Source organism: Rattus norvegicus, chromosome 8 (assembly GCF_036323735.1).
Source record: "Rattus norvegicus strain BN/NHsdMcwi chromosome 8, GRCr8, whole genome shotgun sequence".
Classification (NCBI taxonomy): domain Eukaryota; kingdom Metazoa; phylum Chordata; class Mammalia; order Rodentia; family Muridae; genus Rattus; species Rattus norvegicus.
In genome coordinates, this window is record NC_086026.1 from 81,518,074 (window position 1) to 81,543,983 (window position 25,910).

General features: G+C 38.5%; 1 protein-coding gene across 16 annotated transcripts in view; it reads right to left on the bottom strand.

The window, feature by feature from the left end:
* Positions 1-25,910, bottom strand: part of Tcf12 (transcription factor 12) — a 311,137-nt gene that overhangs the window by 146,873 nt on the left and 138,354 nt on the right. For all 16 annotated transcript variants that reach the window (XM_006243350.4, XM_039080907.2, XM_006243348.4 and 13 more), the window contains 1 exon segment: positions 25,389-25,491. In XM_006243350.4, the coding sequence (XP_006243412.1) occupies positions 25,389-25,491 (103 nt within the window).

Sequence of the window (25,910 nt, forward strand, 5' to 3'; positions counted from 1 at the left end):
AACTGCATGTTGGCCCAGTGTAGTAACACGGTATTAATTCATTTACTGTTTGCTTTAACTTCACTTGATATAGCATATTTATGAATCCAGGAAAACTTACAGAAATACTGAAAACTTTTCAGCCTCTGTGACTTCTGAGCTATCCTACTGGGGAAAAAAACAGAGTCTCAGATTACACTTCTCAGATTTCCCTGCACACCAAGGCCTAAAAGGTTCACCGATCCTAGGCTTGCAAGCATGCTCTCCCAGGGGAATCTATACAACATTTATTCCACTTAATCATCCATCTGGTAGTGCTTCCAGGTAAGGCAATGTGCAGCCTTCACAAAACATAAAATCACAATTGTGTGGCCAAGTAAAGAAAAAAATGAATAGTTCTGAGAGCTAGGAATTGTCTTTGATAAAAATGTCAGCACACTGAGGACATTATTGGTCAGAGGCCAGCACAGGAGACTACCCCCTGGGACGAAGCTGCCTGTGCCTTCTTCATTTTTGTCAAGGAAATAAAATCTGTCACCTGTCAACGCTCAGGAAGCTAAGAAACACCATGAAAATCTGTCAGGCAGACAGATTGCTAGGAAAGCAAACATTACCAAAGATACCATACAATGCTGGTTCCCAAGGTATACTATACACATATTCTTCAGTTAGGACCATTTTCAGTATTATTTATAGGAATACTTACTAATTAATATTTAATTTTTTCTTAAATCAAGTCACTGAAAATGAAAATGTCAAGCCTGTGTGGAACAAAGTAGAAGCAGAAACAGAAACAGAAGCGAAAATGATCAATAAAACATAATGGAGAAGACGCTTTCCTGCTGTACATAAAGTGTCCTGCTCTATAATCTTGAGTTTAATGCCTGGTTTTCTTCCTCTTAATGGGAGACTCTAGATCAAGTCACTGGTGTGGTAATGTTTCATCACTAGCAAGTAGGGAGAGATTGTCTACCTAATCAGAGAAAAGGGCGAGATTAAAAGAAAACTAGTAAGGACCGTTACCCCAGGACTCAAAAGTTACTTAGCTATGTTTCCAGATCCTAAATTTTAATAAAGTGTTAAGTAGTGATTCTGGCTTCAAAATAAAGCTCATTAACAAACTACATATGTACTACTGCCAAGGCCGCAGGCTTCTGAACTCAGGAGTCCCTTCGAGGGCTTCAGCTTGCCTGGCAAACCTTGCTTGAAAACCTGGGTTTCACAAGTATTCAAAACCAACCAATCATACATCTACTTCATTTAATTGTCTTAGTCACTGTTCTACTGCTATGAGGAGAAATCATGATGAAGTTAATTCTTATAAAAGGAAAGTATTTAACTGGGGGCTTGCTGACATTCTCAGAGGCTGAGTCCATTATCATCATGGCAGGGAAAGGGAAGAGTATGGCAGCACTCAAGGTGCTAGAGCAGTAGCTGAACACTGGGTAGAAAGAAAATGAGCTGGGCATGAACTTTTGAAATTTCAAAGTCCACCCCCACTGACACACTTCCTTCAACAATGCCATACCTACTCCAACTCAGGTAATCAATGTCATTTTTCTTTTTGGGGGTGGGAGGGTTAGGATATCTAACAGTACAACCCACACTAATCTAAAACTACCAGCAATCATGCTTCAGCCTCCAAGTACAAGCATTGGGGCTACCTGCCTCCATCAGTCTGCAGGTTCCTGTGAAAATTAGACATTACACTACCTGAGGACCCAGCTATACCACTCCTGGGCATATAACCAAATGATGCTCCAACATACAACAAGGACACATGCTCCACTATGTTCACAGCAGCTTTATTTATAATAGCCAGAAGCTGGAAAGAACCCAGATGCCCTTCAACAGAGGAGTGGATACAGAAAATGTGGTACATCTACACAATGGAGTACTAGTCAGCCATCAAAAACAATGACTTCATGAAATTCATAGGAAAATGAATGGAACTAGAAAATATTATCCTGTGTAGGTAACCAGAGAGAGAGAGAGAGAGAGAGAGAGAGAGAGAGACCCCTCAATACATGGTATGCACTCACTGCTAAGTAGATATTAGCCCAAAAGCTCAAATTACCCAAGATACAATCCACAGACCACATGAAGCTCAAGAAGAAGGAAGATCAAAGTGTAGATGCTTCCCTTCTTCTTAAAAGGGGGAACAAAAATATTCATAGAAGGAGATACAGAGACAAAGTTTGGAGCAGAGAATGAAGGAATGGCCATTCAGAGCCTGTCCCACCTGGGGATCCAGCCCATAAACATACAGACACCAACCCAGACAATATTGCTGATGCCAAGAAGTACATGCTGACAGGAGCCTGATATAGCTGTCCCCTGAGAGGTTTTGCCAGAGCACGACAAATACAGAGGCAAATGCTAGCAGCAAGCCATTGAACTGAGAATGGGGTCCCCATTGGAGGACTTAAAGACAGGATTGAAAGAGCTGAACAATACCAACCAACCAGAGTTTCCCGGGACTAAACTGCCACCCAAAGAGTACACATGGACAGACCCATGGATCCAGCTGCCTATGTAGCAGAGGATGGCCTTGTTGGACCAATGGGAGGTGAAGCCCTTGGTCCTGCCAAGGCTGGAATTGCCTAGTGTAGGGGAATGTCAGGGCAGGGAGGAGGGAAGGGGTAGGTGGTTGGGTGGGGGAACACCCTCAAAGAAGACGGGGGAGAGGGGATGGGATAGGCGGCTTATGGATGGGAAACCTGGAAAGGGGATAACATTTGAAATGTAAATAGAAATATCTAATAAAAAATTCTTAAAAGCTGTTTTTAGTTACTCTGCCCTCCTTAATTTATACAACAATATTGCTTTTATAAATCTTGAATTTCTTCCAAATTAACTGTTTTATGTAAAACTAAATCCCTTTGAATAATTTTTCACGGCTCATCAACATACCCTCAAACCTTATATTTAACCAGGTTTACTTTATAACTAGCTAATTTATAAGAAGTCTACTAAATACACATTTTCTAAAAATTACATTCCAAATTATTTTATTTTGTTTCGATTTCCCGAAGATTCTAATATAAATGAAAACAGGAAATACAATGCAAAAGTGAACTAGATTTTCTGACGCTGCTACCTGAAATGAGAAAAACAGAGCAGGCAGACAGGTTGCATTTGAAGGTTATGGACTTACAGACAGCTGATTCTAATTCCTTATTCACAACTCCACACCTACTGAGAAAAGTTTGCCAGTTGTGTTCCTAATTCATTCCTTTACACACAAAAGAAATCTGCTGTGAGAGTGAAATGAAGTAGTGCCTTGTGAGCTTCTTACACTGCCTGACACATGGGCATAAACCATAATTATCATGGGAAGCTCTTTTCTCTTTGTTCATTTTGACATAAATACACTAAAAATTCTGTAAGTGACTGAGTAAATCAAATAAACTCTTCTCTGTTGTTCTAGATCAGATTGCGATTAAGGTAAGAGCATGCTGTGTTGCATAAACAAATTTTACATTTCCTTAAAGACACCATAGAAAAGAAAGAAATTATTAGAGGAAAAACAAAATAAGAAAGTCATTTTAAAAAGAGTGAGATTTGAGCTGGACTATAAAACATGAGGTTGTGTGTGTGTGTGTGTGTGTGTTTTGGGGGGGTGGCGGGTTGGTCTACTTGCTTGTTGCTATTTCCTTTAGCAGGAAAAATGAATGAGAAGGAGAATATACCAAACATTTCAGACAAAATGACACAGGAGATTGTAGTTGTTAGCTAAAAAGGCAAAGCATCAATAAAACCTGCTTTACTCTGATTTCGCCCACGGACACTGTAAGCTCATTCACAATGATGAAAACACTGAAGACAACCTAATAGGTTTTAGCTGGTAAGAAACTCTCAACAGGTCATGCTAGGAACAGTGAGTGTAGTCTTATTCACAAACATTATTTCTTTTGTAAGCAAGCAGTAACAAAATTGGGTGGGGGTTTACTGTACTGAGGATACAGTTTTATGGTAGAGTACAAAGCCTGTACAAGGCTCGGGGTTCAACCCTAAACCCAACACTCAAACAAACAAAAAACCAAAAAAGTCCAACAACTAAACCTTCTTCTTCCATCTGTGCTACTCTAACAAAGTAACACACAAACTGGGTGATTTATAAATAAATAAGAAGTAATTTCTCATTAATTGGCAAAAGACACCGTCTTTCAATGTAAGACTCTGGACTAGTGTGCTTTCCCCAAACAGAGAGCAGACTCTCCCCATAACTGGATCAGCTCTCAGAGGCTGTTCTTCATAGAATTAAGCACTGAGGATTAAGTTTCAACATGACTCTTAGAGGAGACAAACAATAGCATTCAAACCACAGAAAAGACTGAATGAACAGTAACTACTAAGTTCTATTTCAAAATATAACTAATTCATATTTAGTTATCTGAAATACTTTTGTGATACTGTAATATTGTGAAAATTATAAATGACTTTATTAAGTTCTAATTCAGAATGTAATTAATTTGTATTCAGCTACAAGAAATAATACTCTTTATGACAAAGCCTAGTTTTACCAACCAATGAAGTCAAAGAATCTGTCTTGAAGTTGCACAGATTTCTGAGTACCTCAATAGTAGATGTCATCTTCCGGCCTGCACAGCACCTACAGCCTATGTTTCAAGAACTTTACCATTGTTTGTGGTTTCAAAAGTGAAGTGCACAAAACTGTTCAAGATCATCTTTTTTTTTTTTTTTTTTTTTTTTTTTGGGAGCCGGGGACCGAACCCAGGGCCTTGCGCCAAGATCATCTTTAGGTATCAGCCTGTCTATAAAGCAGAGCCATGAGTATTTGCTGAGGCCAATTACTAAACACACTCTTCCAACAGCTCTTCTGCCCGATAAACTATCTAACATCTACTTGGGTGGCTCAAGGAAAGGGTCAGTTTCCCACTCCTGTGTCTTGGAATTAGTTAGAATGGGGCACAATAATATACATGATACAATTATATTACTAATTAACTAATGAACAGAAATAATGAACAGATGTAGTCACAAATCAAAACTCATGCAGTTTTAAGTCCTCTGATTGTATGAAAGGCAGGGGTCATAAAATTTACCTACAACTTAACAAACAACTATTAACTAGCCAGTGTACAACAGATTGTGAATAAAGTCTAGGGTTGGGGAACAGGAAATCTGCTACCTAAAGCAAACCTACACCATAGCAGATCTGAGTACACAGTAGCGATACCCAATTGGAGGGTATGTTTCAGGATACCTGAAACTATAAAACTAAGAAACTCTGTTCAGACTGAGTATCCAAAATGTCTGGAATCAAGAATGATTCAGACTTTAAGATTAGCTTATGAATTTTTGTATCATTTACTATAAATAGAGAATGTTTTAGTGCTAGAATACAAGCATAAACATGAAATCCATTGATGGAATCATATAGCCCTTATGAACACACAAGATAATCTGAAAAAAATGCCCTGAATGGTATATGTTCTGATTATGATCACCAGATGAAGTCTCATACAAAATGTTCTATTGTACTATCATGTTTTCACTCAAGATATATTTCACATTTTGAAACATTTCTGGATTTTCCAGATTAGCTATGCTTAACCTATATAAACCTGTTATTTTCCTAAACTTACCCACCTACCTGTGATAAAGTTTAACTTATACATTAGGCACAGTCACTTCTTGGTCAATAACAGGTTAATGGATAATATAACAATATATTAAGTTATGTGAATATGCTCTTTCTCACATTCTCAAATGATTTTGTTTTTATACTTCCCTCCTTATGAATTATATGCAATTGTACAATGTCTGTATGGGGCAATGAATCATGTGAATGACACTGCACAATAATGCAACATTAGCCTACATGAGCACTATGATCACAACAAAACCACAATAACTGACATGTTAGCCAAGATGGCTACTTAGTAAATGCGCAAGTAGCTTGCGCAGCATGAACACACTGGACAAAACTGACATCCTGGTGAGAGATGGTATTATGTCACTCAGAAAGGCATGAAATTGAAAACATGTGGATTGTAAATTCTGTTACTTTCTCTGTATTTTTTAAGCTATAGTTGGCTGTGGATAACTGAAACCACAGAAAACAAAGCTGGAGAACTATTGTAACATGAATAGAAAGCCAAGGACACAGAAACAGTAGCATTGAATTCAAGATGGAAATCTGGGCTTCCCTTCTTGCAAAAGGTAGATTAATTTTAAACTAGCTTGACAAAGTCATCGTGGTTTTCATTTATTTTTTTAAAGATTTAGTTTATTTTTATTTAAATGAGTACTCTGCAGCTGTCTTCAGACATTCAGACACCAGAAGAGGGCATCGGACCCCATCACAGATGGTTGTGAGCCACCATGTGGTTGTTGGGAACTCAGGACCTCTGGAAGAGCAGTCAGCGCTCTTAACTGCTGAGTCATCTCTCCAGCCCCCAGCTTTCATTATTAATAGTTTTTCAAGTAGCTAACAAGTCTAGCAAGTAGAGCAATAATAAGCACTGATAACAGATGGAATTATCAAGATATGTGAAGGGCATTTTAATGAAAGAAAAAGTTGGAAAATGATGTGAGCATAAAACAATACAAACTCAGTAGGTAGTTATACACACGTCAGTATTAAGACCCAGGTCTATGATAAGAGTAAGAAGAATCAGAGGTGTGAGTAGACTGTATTTACTCAACAAACAAAGCTAGAATAAAGGATGGAAGGAAGTGGGGCAGGGGACAGAAAACAAATTTCAAGTAGTAATGCAAACACTGGCCGATTTTTTCCCAAGAGATAGAAAGGATCATAAGAAAGCAGAAGAGGACTGGATTAAATTTAAATAGAACTTTCAAGGTGAAAAATCCCAATACCCAGCCCATTCTCTACAGTATCAAAAATCCAAAGTATGTAGTATCTACCTGTTAGGTAAAGTTGAAAAAAGAAAAATAGCTATTTCTGACTTTATGTGCAAATAATATAAGGATAAAACAAGAAACTTACTTTTACTAGCTAGTTTACAATTATACTTGACCATGGAGTTTTAGAAATAGATATTCGTCTATCATATAGAATATTTAAAACAAAACCTGCAAAACTATAATGAAATAAAGAGCCCTCATTAAAAGGAAATGTAAATAATCCATGACAGTGCTCAGTGCCACAACTGAGTGACTCTGAAAAAGCAGGTAAGAGTCACAGCTCCTCTAAAAAGGAGAAAGTGGAGGTTAGTTTTGAAAAATTGCACACTTTCTTTTTAAGCATACCTTGAAGATAGATAAAATATTTTCAAGTAAGTATTAATGCATATACAAGAATGTAAGTTCAAGTTGTGGCAAGTGTAGAAGCATTAAAATTTACTTCTACAGAGCAAGCAACACTTCAGCTATACAGAATTCTTTTGTACCCATTACACAAGAGAAGAAAAACGAAAATAAATAGGAAATGCAATAGTCACAAAAACCTACAACCATATTGGCTGTGTAGCTGTCAGCCTGGCAAAGCTGTTAAAGGTGGGATGATTAGTTGAGTGACATAGTCCAAACAGACAATACCGAGAAGTGACACCAACATCCATCACTGTATATTGGTAAAACAAAAATCAATCACAACAATTTCTCTGCAAAGTCAAAGTTCAGCTTTTCTATAATTGTGCTATGTAAACTAAGGTTAATACCATCATCTCAAGTTTGATAAAACTGGGCAGATATCATTTCTAAAACTTTAAAAGAGCAATTTAAAACAAGTACATATCCTATACCTAAAATCCCTGTTACAAGAAAGAAGCCCCTCTCCACACAATCCCTAACACAACCTTTCTTGCTCAAGAGACAGACAATGATTCTCCAACATGCACCAACAAGAACAGGAGTTAATTGGCTCAGACCAAAAAAAAAAAAATATCCTAATGAATCACTGCTTCAATTTGTTCTTTTACTTAACATTTACAAGGGTTGTTATTGATGTTCATTATATGTCACTGCCAAGGGACTGGGCTGTGTTTGTGCTTAAAAAGAACAGAAGGCAACAAGGTACAGTAATGATCAACATTAGAGTTGGCCTTTCTCATGCCAAAATAAATCCTGACCAAGTAACCTCTTCCCAAACACTGAAAAGTCAAATTAAATTCATCATTGTAGTGAATACCTCATAAGCTTTGTTAAGACTCACTAGCAAAAAATTAAAAGACTCAAATTCACCAAGAAAATTTCAATACTCCCACTATATTTTGTAGATGGAGTATTTAAATGCAGCATCTTCTTAAATTTGAAGTACTTTAATATATCTGTAACAATATCAGCAAGTTTTCTTGTGTTTGTGATCTATAAAGTCATTTTTGACATTATACAAGTGTTTCTAGTTTTTATTTTAACATTTATTTATTTCTTGGGGAGAAGCATGTAGAAGCATGCATATAAAAATAAATAAATATAACAGAAAATTTAAATGGAGAAGTTAATGGAAACAGTCTGAGTAGAACCATAGCAGGAAGATACTATGTAAATGGTAGTCTGGGAACTGAATAGATTTATAACACATGAGCTTTACCTTTCTAATCCTCTCATCTACACCACTCATCCTTCCTGTGCTATGTGACAAGCTTGTTACCTCAGAATCCCAACATACATACTACATTTCTTCTGGGTCAGAATGTATCTGCTAGGAATCCATCAAACTTGATCTATTTTTTAAAATAACAGATTATGCTTATTAACCCATTTCAAATACAGGACTGTAAAACAGTGAAGCAAAAGTTGCATGTAGGTAAAATAGCATTTTCTAAGATCCTGCTAGAATATTGTGCCTTAAAATAATTTTTCCCAAACTCCGTGTCTGCCAATAAATCTTCATTTCCAACAGGTTCTGACTGTTGTCAAGGTAACTTCCATAGCTGAAATAGATGAGAACCAACGTGCCAATATTGTCAGTGCTACTGAGACTGTCACAATAACTGTCAAATTTGTACCACCAAAACCCACTAGATCATCAATTTTAATGCTGAAACCTTTGAAAACATAGACAGAAGGTTTTCTTGTTGTTTTGTGGTGGTCGTGGTGTTTTTTTGTTTTGTTTTACCTTCCACAGAAGCTGGTATTTCCATAATTACACTCAGGTTTCCTTTGCTCACATAGCTCTACACCAGCGATTAATGGGATCTATTACAACTGCTGGGTATCAGTGGTGTCACATCATCAGCTATCAACGCCATTCTCAACTTTGTTAAGGAGTAAAACATTACTTGTCTAATGAAGATAATAGATCTCCAAAAAAATTAAAATTTCGAAGTATAGAACAGGAGAGAAGACCCAGTAGCAAAAGCACTAGCTGCTTTTGCAGAGGGCCCAGCTTCTATACACATGGCATCGTAACTCCAGTTTCAGAGGACCCAATACCCTCTTCTGGCCTCTATGGGCACTGCATGCATGAGGTACACATACATACATACAGCAAAACTCCATACACATAAAATAAAAATCAATTTGGGGGGGGGGGTTGGTTAGTTTGGTTTTTCAAGATTTAAAAATAAAAGTGCAAAGTACTGTTAGCCTAAATCAAAGTTCAATCAGACATTGAATCTGATGCTATTTTATAATTATTGTCAAATAACAAAATAAACAGAGCAAAAAAAGGTTAATCATGTTCATTTCCAATTTCTTTCCTTTTTACATTAAGAACAGTAACAACAAAATCAATCTTAAAAAAAACAACTCATTTGCAATCCTGAGTTTGGTAAGAAAAAGCTATAACATACCCATTTATTTGAAATAGCTATCAGTGCCTTCTTTTAAAAAGCTATTAGGCCAGGTACCAAAGATATAAACAGCTGAAAGTCAACCAAACTACATTCTGAAACCAATATTGCTATTTGAAAAAAATTAGGAGATTAGAACACTGGCATTTTATCAAGTTACAGACAACATTTAGAGAATTAATGGTCTCTAAAAGTACTTACAAATATTAACCCTTGCCATACCACCCATCCTACCATGCTTCTAATTAAAAATGTTAACTGTGAAAACAGAGCAGAAACCTTGGTCACTATATACAGTCTTTTCTCCAGGTGGCACAACTTGGGATGGCTGTTATTCACAATCACTTCTCCAACGACAAACTCCTGATAGAATGTTAAATTTAATATCTTGGAATAACTTTAATGTCAATAGCATTAAATGATCACTTGTTACCAGAATAATCATGCTTTCAAAAATGTATAAAAGTTACTTATAGGTTAAAATAGTTTTAAAATTTTAAGTCCCTAACTGAAGCCTTTATCTCTACTGAGAAGGTAGAGGATTATTTCAGGTCTCAATACATATATTTCACCAGTCAATTGATTAGTTAGTGTGGGGGGGGAGCACGCGAGCGAGTGCAAACGCGCTAGCAGACAAGATGTTTCTCTATTATACTCTTGTTTTAAAGGTTAGGGACAGCCACTCACGAAGTGCCATATAATTTACTAAACATCACAATATTACAGGCTTACACTAAAAGATATGGAAATAATACAAATAAACCAATACCTACTACCAAGCAATTTATCTGAAGTTGCAGAGGTCAAAGGTGAACCTCTTTGGTTGATGAAAGTAAAGCCATTGTCAATGTGCAAAGGCCAATACCTGTGGTGAGGAGCAACTGACAGAGAAATAGGGAGTCACTGGTAGAACTGAAGCCTAAGACTCTAAAACTTTAGGATGGGAAAAATGGAAGTCTCAGGAAAGTACTGTGCTAAGATCTGCAACATCCCACCCCCGGCCCAGCTAACTTAACATTTATTATTTCCTTTATCTCCTTTTACTTCATATGACAAGTAATGTTATCTCTTCCTTAACTAGAAGAACCAAAGAAGGTCAAAAGGTGAAAATGGTGTGGTCATAAAGAAAATGCACCAGAACATAAATTGTGGACTGTATCATTTTTTTTTCTTCTTAAGAAAGGATTCCACTATGTAGCCCAGGATGACCCAGATCAGGCTATGTAAACCAAGCTGGCCTTGAACTCAGAGAGCTCTATCTGCCTCGACCTCCCGAGTGCTGGGATTAAAATTGTGTACTTCTACACATTACACACATTCTACTTATTTTGTACAAAGTGAGAAATCCCAGTGGTGGTAACATCTTCTGACACTCCGGACCACAGGGATTAGCACACAGAGAACACTCAATATAATGTAAAGACAGGTAATACTTCAACTCTTAAAAGTACTAGTCTGGGGGTTGGGGATTTGGCTCAGTGGTAGAGCGCTTGCCTAGGAAGCGCAAGGCCCTGGGTTCGGTCCCCAGCTCCAAAAAAAAAAAAAAAGAACCAAAAAAAAAAAAAAAAAGTACTAGTCTGTTCCATACCAGATTAATTTAACAAAAACCGAATTGCTCAAGCAGACTATTTTCCTCAGACAATCAAGGCTCACTGAGACTTTGTGAAATGACGGAACCTCAACCTACGATTTCTGCAGTACAGCAATGTGAGCTCTCCAAGCTGCCCCTGTGGTCCTTCATCCTAACAGCTGCTGAGATCAAGTTGTAGCTTGGTGACAGCTGAGGGCATTCCATGGAGACATGTTCATTGCTCTAAGCTATCCGCCAAAGCAGCTATTTACCTGCAAGAAAAAGCTTACTTGGGGGCTATTCCTGAAAATGCTATCTGAGTTCCTTTACATTGTGCAGTATTCAGATCACTACAAAGTCAAATCACCAAAAAAATTTACATATTGTCACACCACAGGCTAATGCAGTGCTGAGAAACTTTACTGTCTGACAGCTCTAGAGAGGTTCTCAGCTGTCAGGAACTTGCATTTCTGGACTGGAAACTTATAGAAGAAGTCACACCCTCAGTTTTGAAGAGTGAGAGCATAAGTACGACTCCTTTCCTATCAAATTCCATCAGGAAAGCACAAGCTGCAAACTCCAAGTGAACTGCTATAATTACCTTCAAGGTTCTAGACTTCTCTGGCATGGAAACAGGAGGGGTGACCACTTATTCATGTGGCCCTTTGGGGTATTTCTTCTCTTTGGCCCTCTCCTACTTAGAAAGTGCCGTATTAATTTCAAGAAAAGTAAACAAAGCTACCAACCTATTAGTCTACTCCGAACAGACAGACCGCACAGATAGGAAGTCCTTGGATCACTCTCAGCATGGTCTTCCACCAACAGTACTTGCCACCACATTCTCTCGATTAATCAAAGACATCTTTTTAAGGCTTGCAACAAATTTCTAGGAAGAGCCAAAGGTACTACTGTCTTCATGCAATCTAACTTGACACTAATTAGCATTCAGCTTCTCTATCCCTCCGTCAAGATAAAGAATCACATTCCGCTTAGACGCTTACCAGATGCCTATGCAGCTAGCCAGCTCTTACGGTGTGTGAGCTCCTAGAACAAGATCAGAACAGCCAGGAAGAGGGGTCCCGTTTCAAGATCTCACATACAGGGAGATAACAAGGCAGAGTCCATCGGCATTATAGGCATGCCCTTCATTTGCTGAAATGTTACAATTGTAGCTGGTGAGCATAGGACTACTATGTGAATCTCTTGCTTGCATTAATGCAAATATTCTGAAAATAAAGGTTCAAAGCAATCAGTTGTCATTCTAACTAAACATATAATGCTGTTTCCCCATTTTTTACACTCTATCTAGAACCACAACCTAAATTGACAAAGTTTTGTCTAACTGAACAGAGGCAGCAATCTTCATTAAAACTCATACATTATTTTCTTTGCTAGACACTACAGTCCTAATCTCCCCACTTGAAAACAAACTTTCAACAAAATTTGTTAAAAACCAAATTAAAATACTATGAAAAGACAACTTGATTTTCTTGAGTAGGACAGCATTTGTTTAGATTTTACAATAAAACTTAAAATGTAATTTACAAGGGTCAAAATCTGTTAACACAGTCCAAGTGGATCAAGGACCTCCACATCAAACCAGACACACTCAAACTAATAGAAGAAAAACTAGGGAAGCATCTGGAACACATGGCACTGGAAAAAATTTCCTGAACAAAACACCAATGGCTTATGCTCTAAGATCAAGAATCGACAAATGGGATCTCATAAAACTGCAAAGCTTCTGTAAGGCAAAGGACACTGTGGTTAGGACAAAACGGCAACCAACAGATTGGGAAAAGATCTTTACCAATCCTATAACAGATAGAGGCCTTATATCCAAAATATACAAAGAACTCAAGAAGTTAGACCGCAGGGAAACAAATAACCCTATTAAAAAATGGGGTTCAGAGCTAAACAAAGAATTCACAGCTGAGGAATGCCGAATGGCTGAGAAACACCTAAAGAAATGTTCAACATCTTTAGTCATAAGGGAAATGCAAATCAAAACAACCCTGAGATTTCACCTCACACCAGTGAGAATGGCTAAGATCAAAAACTCAGGTGACAGCAGATGCTGGCGAGGATGTGGAGAAAGAGGAACACTCCTCCATTGTTGGTGGGATTGCAGACTGGTAAAACCATTCTGGAAATCAGTCTGGAGGTTCCTCAGAAAATTGGACATTGAACTGCCTGAGGATCCAGCCATACCTCTCTTGGGCATATACCCAAAAGATGCCTCAACATATAAAAGAGACACGTGCTCCACTTTGTTCATCGCAGCCTTATTTATAATAGCCAGAAACTGGAAAGAACCCAGATGCCCTTCAACAGAGGAATGGATACAGAAAATGTGGTACATCTACACAATGGAATATTACTCAGCTATCAAAAACGAGTTTATGAAATTCGTAGGCAAATGGTTGGAACTGGAAAATATCATCCTGAGTGAGCTAACCCACTCACAGAAAGACATACATGGTATGCACTCATTGATAAGTGGCTATTAGCCCAAATGCTTGAATTACCCTAGATCCCTAGAACAAAGGAAACTCAAGACGGATGATCAAAATGTGAATGCTTCACTCCTTCTTTAAATGAGGAAAAAGAATACCCTTGGCAGGGAAGGGAGAGGCAAAGATTAAAACAGAGACTGAAGGAACACCCATTCAGAGCCTGCCCCACAGGTGGCCCATACATATACAGCCACCCAATTAGACAAGATGGATGAAGCAAAGAAGTGCAGGCCGACAGGAGCCGGATGTAGATCGCTCCTGAGAGACACAGCCAGAATACAGCAAATACAGAGGCGAATGCCAGCAGCAAACCACTGAACTGAGAATAGGTCCCCCGTTGAAGGAATCAGAGAAAGAACTGGAAGAGCTTGAAGGTGCTCGAGACCCCAAAAGTACAACAATGTCAAGCAACCAGAGCTTCCAGGGACTAAGCCACTACCTAAAGACTATACATGGACTGACCCTGGACTCTGTCCCCATAGGTAGCAATGAATATCCTAGTAAGAGCACCAGTGGAAGGGGAAGCCCTGGGTCCTGCTAAGACTGAACCCCCAGTGAACTAGACTATGCGGGGAGGGTGGCAATGGGGGGAGGTTTGGGAGGGGAACACCCACAAGGAAGGGGAGGGGGGAGGGTGATGTTTGTCCGGAAACCGGGAAAGGGAATAACACTTGAAATGTATATAAGAAATACTCAAGTTAATAAAAAAAAAAATAAAATAAAATAAAAAAAAGAATGTAATATGGTATTAAGGCAAGCATAGACATTGAAATTAAAAAGAGTAGACAGGAAAAGTAATAAAGCAAAAAAATGGACATTCGCTTTAAATAGTTTTTAATGCATCATCTAATTAGGGTATGATTCTCCAGACCTGGCTCTATCCGAAATATCCAAAATGACTCTATCCACAGTCATTAACACAATGTTGAAAATAATAAATGTTTTCTACTTGAAAAAAAAAAATCTGTTAACACAACCCAGGATGACTCCGTATCTGTCAGCTTCATGCTATCTTACTCCATCAGTGTATTCAAGGAAAGAACACAGTCTTCTTACCAAGTATCTAATATCTGCATCTAATATTTGCAAATATCATTCTCTACAGTAAAGACATCTTCATAATCAGTCCAACAAAACTATCACTGGTGGACCTGAGATGGGTTACTTTTGTGATTAACACTCTCATGCCTCATGCACTACCAACCTTTGGAACCATTACTCTCAAGCATTCTATCAGACACTAATCAGACCCGTTAGCTATCCTTGTGCTTTCCACTGAGAGCTGCAGCTTTACAATCTGCTGGAATCACTCAGGAGTGACTTTCACTTTCTCCGAGGTCCAAACTTTGTTATTACAATAGTAGACATGTTTTCACTACTATCTTGAATGAAAAAGTATTTCATCTATAATGATCCAGTTTGATGGCTATTGTATCCTGTTACTTCTGGAGTTTAACGGAGATACATGTGTATGTTCACTCAGTGGTAAACTGTCATATCTACATGCAACCCTGACTTATGGTGATGTGAAAACGACCTTAGTCAGAATACTGGATAACACGAAATAAGCACTGAAAGATTTTCATGAACAACTGGAGGCCAAATGAACCTGGGGAGGACAATTTCTGCTCATGTTGGTAATGCAGTGATACTTAGATCACTTTAGATAACTTTATCCCAAAACAGACATGAACACTCTATGAACTAACAGGCTATGACAAATGATTTATACTAGTCTGATTGTCATCCATGCCACAGGTTTAAGTCACTAAAAATAATAACATTTTAAAATATCTGGTATCAAGACAAGAGAAACAAATATTAATATTTTTACAAAGTATTTGAAGCCAAAGAATTATAGAATTAAAGATCACAGACGTTAACAGATTACTCTGTTTACAATACCAATAATCATTATTGTACATTCACAAACTATCTTTTAGAATACTTTTAAATGGCTGCACTTTTTATTAGAACCCAAATGTCCCTTTCTTTCCTAAAATAGAATCTTACTGCCTTTATAACAGTTGACATCTTATCCCTTCTAGCTTTTTCCACTGGCCTCACACTGTCACAGTTAGAAATGCCCTCAGAAAGAGGGCCCACTGGGCGAGCATGACCCTCTGCTAAGTTCTGCATGCATCAGTGACTACACGGCAGACACATGTATCCTACAGCCAGATGACACACTCAAGTGAACCAACAAAGTCAAGATGTAAACACTTCACCTTGTTTTTAAGCAAACAGCGGCTTGTTTGTCTTTAGATTCCATGATTTAAAAAAAGCCCTACTCTAAGAAGCCTTACATATTACTACCTATGAAATAAAAAATGCTTCAAAAAAAACCTTCAATTTGTTATGTTCCCACTTATTATTATGATCTAACTAAAAAGCTAGTCTTTTTTTTTCTAAAACAAATAATTTTGATGGCCTAGCAGCTCATTTTTATTTATTACTGGCTCTTTGTATACATTTCAATTATAAATCAGGTACTTCTAAACAAATTCAGGGCAATTTTGGCAAACCAAGCAGAATTCTTAAAAATTCAAGAAAAGTTAGGCGTTAGTTTACTGATATTTTTCTCAATTTAATTTCTAAGAACACACCCCCTATTTTTCCCTCTGGCTACCTCACAGGGCTCTAAGCTAGGACTCTCTCTAAGGAGCTATTTGCCTAAAACACTTAACCCTGAGAACCCAATACAGCTTCACCTAGACTGTCACACTCTTCCTTCAAAGCCAGCTTCCTGCAGCTGGTAAAAACCTGAAAGTTGCTTAAGAACTTTCTAAGTACAACTAGCACTTTAAAGAGAGAATTCTATTCAACCTAATCATAGATCTCATCTCTCAGTAAAAGTTATGGTCAGGTAAAATTTATGCACGACTGTACTGTGTGTATCTGCATGTGCATGTGTGCTTGTTAGGGAGGCAGAAAAGATATATGCCAGAGATTAGGTCAAGCTCATGGCTTCAGTAATATGGCACATATTTGACAAAACAAAGATCTACCTGAAGAAAAGAACTCAATGCGTACCATTGAAAAATAAAACCTATATAAGACAAGCAAAAGCAATTCAAGGCATGCTTTAAGTTTTTAAATGTTTATGTGCATAGTTTTGTCTGTATATGTTTGTGCACTGTGTGCACGTTTGGTGCTTGCCAGAGGCCAGAAGAGAACATAAGATACTGTGGGTTGGAGAGTTAGATGGTTGTAAGCCACCATGTAGGTGTTGGGGATAAAACTTGGTATTCTGCAAGAGCTCTTAACCACGGAATCATTTCTCCAGCCCCCATTTTCAGAGTTTTAAAATTCATTTTTATTTAGTAGTTAATTAAAATTATCATAAAAACTGTGGTAGTTATCTGAACTACTATTAACCCTTTGCTTTGAAACACGGCATAGAAATGGCAGTAGCACTCACTCATCTCTAGTCCTCTGACAGACTCCTTCATGTGTCATTAGTTCCACCTCCTAGCCACTCAAGGAAACAATTGTTAAGACCCTGTTCACTGCAAACTAAACGTATTTAGTATTCAACCATTTATTTTCAATAAAACACTAATTGCCTCATTAAACAACGTGGAATCGTCATTAGGACTCTAAGCGACGAATCCGAGCTGTTATAATGGAGAAGGTAGGAACTGATGCTATTGCCCTGTGACTTCTTCAGATCAAATGTCCCCCAAAATGTTCAACTGTGTGCTATGGTACACTCCTCAAAGTCAATGTATTTAAACTACAAAGTATATAAAAATTCCTTAAGCTTTTGTTCTCCAGTGACCATATAGTCACAGCAACTGCCATTTCTCCTACTAAAGGGAGCCTCAGATTTTAAGTCTATCTTCACTGGGCTGGAATTAGACACAGGCCTTGGGAAGCCTTAAGAAAGACCTATCTATCTCTCAGACCAACACCACTAGAGAACTGTAAAGTGTCCTCAAAGGTTGGACTGGCTTTGAAGCACTAAAGGCACTAAGCAATAGTACAAGAGAAAAAAAGCTATAGAGTAAAAAGACCAGAAGTATACATGGTATCTAAAACAGCACAGGGGAAGCAGGGTTGAGCTGAAGAGATTAAGAACTGGGCCACGTACATTCTCCATGCTTTGGCCTCTTCAGTGGTAACTACTACTTCTCTCAATGCCAGTGAGTGAGTGAGTGAGTGAGTGAGTGAGTGAGTGAGTGAGTGAGTGAGTGAGTGAGTGACAGGGAGGGAGGGAGGGAATGAGGGAGGGAGGGACTGTGCATATCTATAAACAACAAAGGGTATGAGAATGCAGGTCAGTGAGTAAGGCCAAGTACTTTCAGAGATCTGGGAATGACTAAACACTGAGAAAGCATCCAAGACTCATCCATCTGCAATTCCATGAAGTCAGATGTTAAGCCACAGTGACACCCTTAAGAAAATTACTGTCATTTCATTATCTCAGAAAAAAAATCACATGTATCATATCATTAGGGTGAGAGTTCTGTTGTACTTTAATATTTTGGTGATTCTACACTTTAGTGTGACTCCATAATACTACTGGGTTTATTTGGGTTTATTACAAATTCCAATGTGGGCAATATCAATTGTATAAAGAGTTCTCCTTGAAACTTGGTTGTTTGAAATACTCAATGCATAGAAAAGGTACTTGGGCTTGAAATTTCCCCTCCTCCTGTGTTAAAAAATAAATAAAAACCCCACAAACTACTTTACGTGAAACAAAACAGTGGCTACCAGAGTGGTGCTTCCTTTGATGTAGAGAAGGAAGGAGCTGACCTAGAGACCTCAGCAAGGAAAGGAGGGCAGTAGGTAGAGACAGTAAAAAACAGTGTATTGACCTACTACACTGAGGCAAGAGAGGCTCCTTAAACGAGTTATACAGACACACAAAGCCATGTGACGGGCACTGTGCTTCTTTGCTTTGCATTACATTTACTTTTCTTTGAACAGCTACAAAGTACTTTCTCCTTCTCCAGAGCCTAACCATGGTTTATTTGTTAAAAGCCGTGACCATGTCATATGAATCTGGATATAGTAGGCTATACAAGGTGAAGAGGTTCCTATTGTTCTTCGAGGTTTTACGAAAGAACAAGCTGCACCTCCCTAAGAAAAACTGGCAGAAATACTGTCTGAGGTTATTTAACTTTGTTCATGGCCACTTATCAAGACCAAAATATAGGTAATTATGGCTAGGAACAACTGGCCTAGTGAACACCTAGAAGCAGGAAGGAAAGAAAAAGCACCTATATAAACAGGAAGTAGAAGCAACTGGGGGACTGGCTTTCTTTCAGTTCTGCCATTTACTGGCTCCCTGGCTTCAGGCACACACGTAATTTCCCTCTAACTCCATTTCAGCATTTGCAAGATAGTCAGCCATTTCCAGAATAATACAATGGAATCAGAAAACCCTAGAGGTATTGAATACCTCAAACATCCTAGAAAACCCTAACAGAAAAGTAAATGCTACCTTGAAACCCTAATTTTTAGTTCTCCGCTGTCCCCCATTCTACCACATGTTAATGTCTCTCTTGGAGAGAACACTAACAAAGCAGTTCTAAAGAAAGAGAAGTGAGTGCCTTAGAAAAAAGAAAAAATTCAAGATGACCTGAAGCCTTGTCTTCTGTTCAGGACACACATGCACATGTTCTCTTAAATGACTGGAGCACAAGCAAACACAGAAGCAAAAGACTGCAGTTGCCATTCTACAACCATTTGGGGAATGGAGGGAATACAATTCCACATGATTTACATCCCAGTTCAATTAGTAAATTGGCCCGACCATCTCCCAAAATATTACCAATCATTAAAGAAAAATACGTGTGTGCACTAAGTATACAAGTGTCCTAAAACCAGAAGATGTTAGACCCCCTGGAGCCGCCATGTGGACAGTAGAGACCAAACCCAGGTGCTGTCAAGAATAGCAAGTGTCTGTAACTGCTGAGCCTTCTCTCCAGCAGCAGAAGACGGACTATGAAAATCAATGAGGGGATCAGGAGAGAAAAAAATCAGCCAAAGATTTAGAGTCTGTGTTAACCAAACTGCATGGTGACACAACTGCAACTTACAACTGTGGTCAAGACTCTGCTCACAACTTTAACTGTCTAGTTATGCACCCAAAGGGTATGCTTATTTCTGCTGAAACAAAAGCATTCTAGCACTACAGACTGAAAAATCAAAAGGATAATTCTGAAATATATTAAAAAAAAACACTGACATAGTATAATATAATAGCTTTTTTCCTACATAAATCACTTCAAAATATCTACATTATTATAGAAATCCAGTTTTACATAGAAAATTATTATCAAGTCACTATAAACACTTGTTAGACAAAACTTCTGATTTTCCCATATAATCACTCAAGTTTTTCAAAGCTCCACCATGAAAGACAGTGGCACTTTATAATCTACTCTTTCTTCAGACAAATGTACTTACAGATGAACATAATACTAAAAAAAATAAATAACATTTCCTAGATGAATGGCTTCTCTTTCTGCTTAATGTGATATTTGTATGCTGGCAGGAATGAGAACTTCTGTTCTCTGCCTCTCTCTTCTCCTTAACTGTTTCTCAGCACCCATCATTTACAGACTTCAAAGGTACGAGCTGCAGGAATGAGGTATCAATGGTCCAGTGCTTATCACAACACCACATGTACAACGAAGAGCTAAGCTAGCTCTAACAGTGTCTACCACTGAACCCCTCTCCATTATATCCAGAAGAGACTCTTATAACTTCATCCAGTGCACACGTCATATATTAGGGTTCTTCACAGTTGAACCACTGCATCCCACAGCCTGCTGGATTGCCTACCACCCTATAAGAAATGATCACTTCCTGCTATGCACATCAATTAGTGTAAGGTACCATACTGAAATACTCATATAACCATTTCATTAAAAATAAAACTAAGGAATCCTTTTGGAATGCATCTATCTAATCAGTAACTTCAAGGTCATTTCTCGCAGTCCCCTTTAAATGTAAAAGAATACTTTAAAATTAGGTACATAGTCTGTACAATTCTACCAGATTCACCACACTAGGTGGTTTATAGAAATGAGAATTTTTTTTCCATTTATACAGTGAAGAAATCAGCCAGTTCACAAATCTTACTTATAGACTTACTTTAGACCTAGATTTTACAAAGTAGGGATAACCTTTAAAGGTATTCCAATAAGGCTCCAAAAACAGAAAAAAAAAAAAATACATGCTCATAAAGGCTCCAGATGAAGAAATACAACATCGAACTGAATTATAGAAGTATTTTTTAGTTAACAGCTGCTCAGAAGTGTCTGATTATATATCTCCAACAGACTTCAATTATTTCCCACAATTTTAACAGTTACCTTGGCCCAAAACTGTATTAAAAAGGAGGTAATTGCAATGGGTGCAGGTGATGCCTATAAGGAAGGCTAAAGTAAGGCTATACATTCAAGAAGAGTCATGAATTCTTACAACTAAGAGTGACATTCTCCTTAACATCAACTTCCACCTACGCTCCTTATACAGTACAAATGCTGCTGGAGGGAAAAGTTTTAAAGTGAAAACTCAACAGAAAGTTGAAAGAAAAATGTAGAAATTTTCTTTGGTGAAATTACTGTTTTATTTTAAATGTAATTAATGGGTTTGATACCTGGAGTGACCCATTTATCAGCATAACTTTTATTCACCCTTATGTTGAAAGCCAGTGGTTTTCAGCACACATTATACATGTCTTGTGTCACACTCAACAATTCTTGCTTTACACTGTCAGGTGCCAGACAAAATCCATACTAGAATACCAGATTTACATTACTTAAATCTAGGAAAAAAGAAACAAAACAAAACAAAACAAAACAAAAACAAAGGTTGCACAGGATAAGATCCCTTACAAAGCATCTGTAGACCACCAGGACTAGGATTCTCAGTAACCCAGGTTCTGGCTAACACAAATAAGGCCGCTATGAACATAGGGGAACGTGTGCCCCTGTGGCAGGGTGGGGCATCTTTTGGGCATATTCCAAAGAGTGGTATTTTTGGGTATTTAGGTCTCTTTCCTATTTCCAGAGTAGTTGTACCAGCTTGCAATCCCACCAGCAATGGAGGAGTGTTCCTCTTTGTCCACAGCCTCGCTAACCTGTGCTGTCACCTGAGGTGTGACCTTCGCCATTCTGGCTGGTGTAAGATGCTATCGTTTTGATTGGCGTCTCTCTGATCACTAAGGACTTGGACATTTCTTTAGGTGCTGCTCAGCCATTGAGATTCCTCTGTTGTGAGTTCAAGGTTTAGTTCTATACCCCATTTTTTGATTGGGTTGTTTGGTTTTTTGGTGGTCAGCTTCTTGAGTTCTTTATATATCTTGGATATTAGCCCTCTATCAGATGTGGGGTTAGTGAAGATTTTTTCCCAGTCTGTAGCTGATTTGTCATATTGACTATGTCCTTTGCCTTACAGAGGCTTTCCAGTTTCATGAGGTCCCATTTATCAATTCTTGCTCTTATAGTGTGCGCCAATGGAGTACCATTTAGAAAATGTCTGTCTGTGACAATGAGTCCAAGGCTCTTTACCACTTTCTCTTCTATTAGAGTCAGTGTATCTAGTTTTATGTCGAGGTCCGTGATCCACCTGAACTTGAGCTTTATGCATGGTGACAAATATGGGTCTGTTTTCATTTTTCTATATGCAAACAGCCAGTTAGAGCAGCACCATTAATTGAAGATGCTTTCTTTTTCCATTGTATTTTTTGGTTTCTTTGTCAAAGATCAAGTATGTGTAAATGGGTGGTTTTATTTCTGGGTCTTCAATTCTATTCCACTGATCAACCTGTCTGTCTCTGTACAACACCTTGCAGATTTTATCATTATTGCTCTGGAGTAGAGCTTGAGGTCAGGGATGGTGATTCCCCCAGCTGTTTTTTTTTTTTTTTTTTTTTTTTTTTGGTTCTTTTTTTTCGGAGCTGGGGACTGAACCCAGGGCCTTGCGCTTCCTAGGCAAGCGCTCTACCACTGAGCTAAATCCCCAACCCCCCAGCTGTTCTTTTATTGTTAAGAATTGTTTTTGTTTTTTGCCTTTCCAGATGAATTTGAGAATTGCTCTTTCCATGTCTTTGAAGAACTGTGATGGGATTTTGATGGGGAATGCATTGAATCTGTAGATCTCCTTTGGTAGGATGTCCATACGTTAATTCTGGCAATCAATCCATGAGCATGGGAGATCTCTCCATTTCATGAAATTTTCTTTGATTTCTTTCTTGAGAGACTTAAAGTTCGTATCATTCAGACCTTTCACTTGTTTGGTTTAGTTACACCAAAATATTTTATATTATCTGTGGCTCTTGTGATGGAAACAACCCAGATGACCCATAAGAGAAGAATGGATACAGAAAATGCGGTTCATTTACACATTGGAATACTACTCAGTTATTAGAAATGAGGACATCCAGAGTGTTACTGGCAAATGGATGGAACTAGAAAATATCATCCTGAGTGAGGTAATTCAGACCCAAAAGGACATGTACGGTATATACTCACTGATAAATGGATATTAGCCACAAACAAACAAACAAACAACAAAAAATACAAACAAATGAACAAACAAACAAAACCCTACAGAATACTCAAGATATAGTCTATAGAACTCAAAAATGTCAACAAGCTGAAGGGCCCAAGTGAGGACAACTCAGTCCCACTTGGGAGGGAGAAGAAATCAACCACAAGTGGGGAGAGAGGGAGGCAAAGGGAAGAAAAGGGGATGGGGTGGGGGGAAGAGGGGAACATGATCTGGTATTAGGTGGGGGAAAAGGACTGAGGCCCAGAGGACCAGCAGAAAGAATGGAAACAGGCGACCTCGGGAGGAAGGAGGTTGGGAGGACCCTCTAGAATATACCTGAGACCTGGGAGAAGGTGAGAGACTCTCAGGACTCAAATTGGGGGACCCTAGATGAATTGCCCTACAGTGGGGAGAGGGAACTTGTTGAGTCCACCTCCAGCAGAAAGACAGGGAGGGCATCAAGTCAGGGATGGGGTCGCTATCCTACAGTCAAAACTCTGACCCATAATTCTTTGTCTGAGAGAAATGCAGGGATGGAAATGGAAAAGAGCCCGAGGAAAAGGTCCAGCAGCAGGCCCAAAGTGGAATCCAGCACAAGGGGAGGCCCCAAGACCTGACACCATTACTGAGGCTATGGGGCACTCACAAAAAGACTGCCCTCCGAAAGACCCAACAAGCAGCTTGAAGGAATCAGATGCAGATATGGGCACCTGACCAATGAACAGAAGCTGCTGACCCCTTTGGCTGAATTAGGGAAAAGCTGGAGGAAGCTGAGGAGGAGGGCAACCCTGTAGGAGGAACAGTAGTCTCAATTAACCTGGACCCCCAAGATCTCTCAGGCACTGGATCACCAGCTGGGCAGCACACACCAGCTGAGATCAGGCCTCCAACACATACACAGTGGAGGATCCCCAGGTCTGGGTTCAGTTAGAGAAGATGTACTCAACCCTCACGAGACTGGAGGTCCCAGGAAGTTTAATGGTCTGGTGGTGTGGGTAGGGTGGGGATATCCTTGTGGAGATGGCCGCAGTGGGGGTGAGGAGTAGGGTGGGGGAATGTTGGGATATGGAACAGTTGGAGAGTGGACTGGGAGAGGAATAAAATCTGGAGTGTAAAAATAAATAAATAAATGAACGAACAAACGAACAAACGAACAAACAAACAAACAAACAAATAACAGCATGGTTGTCAAAGGTCAATTCTAAGATCACAATGTAACCAACTGTTGAGAAGTAGAGTAGTGAAATCAATGTCAATCACATAAACCGTGTATATTTCTCTGATGCCAATGACAGTAATGCAATAAAGGACATAAAGCCTTTAGAATATTTTCAAGTACAGTACGAACAAGAACAAAAATGTTACAAGGTAGATTCTTTTGAAACAGATTTTGTAAGAAGGGTGATATCCAATTAAAAAGAGTGATATCCAATCTGGCGGGTGGGGGCATAACAACACAATTGTGGGGCTCATTTCAGGCTGAACAACTTCACACTAAGAAAGACATATAAAGGGAGAATATTTTGCATGGGATAGAGAGAGAAAGAATGATCAACAAGAGTGGTGACAAAACAAAGATGAGATGTAAGTGAGAGGTCTAACCCTTCAAATTGCAAACACTTTTACAGATTCTCAATAAAAGTCCAAATACTTAAACAGACCCTATAATAGTGTATAAATATTTGTTTTATCAAATGTATCCAAAGAAAAATGGTTCAAAGTACAATTTGTCAATATTTTGTCCTATTTTAATTGTTATGTAAATATACCTGATAAGACAAATAGTAAAACACACGTGCCCTTGAAAGAATGTTTCTCTGACTCAGAAAACTTAACCATGTATGATATCACAAAGACACTGCCTAAACTAAGAAAAACAAGAATTCTTTTTTTATACACTCTTAGGAGTGCTCCAAAAGACCCTGATTTCCAGATGCTGGTTCCTTAGCCTGGATTAAGTAAGGAAAACTTGACTATCTCTAGCAACATGGAAGTTTTCTTTTATATATTTATATAGGATATGGTAATAGAGTTTCAGCACAGACACTTGAGAAGACTACTTACACAGAGTCATCAACTTACCTATCAGATTTGAGTTCATGAAAGGTGTTGGGGACAAGCCTTCATGGGTTCCTAATCGACTGTCATTCAAGTGATCACTGTAATGAGGGCTGTCTGTAAAACCCTATGGGGGGAAAAGACCAAAATATTAAAGAGAGTACAGTAACATCTTATTAATGACAGGCTTCTACAGGGTCTCCTAACTGAGCTCCTTATTCACCATTCACAGCACTGAAGGACACTTGCCTCCAATCTCAAGTTCAATCCCTGAGACCTACAGTTTAGAAAATGAAAATTGACGAGTACAAGTTGTTCTCTGACTTCCATGTGCTAACCTTAGCAAACATACACCACCCTATACCACCATCACCCCTCACAAAAATGAGCCAAAAAAACAAACATGTTTTTAAAAAATTCTTTATTACTCTTAAAGGAAAGTTGAGTTTTTGAGGAAACACTAACCTTAGTCCATTGTCTTCAAATTTTTCAATGCTTCTGGAGAAAAGAAAGACTAAGAACATTCTAATAGACCATCACTGAAAT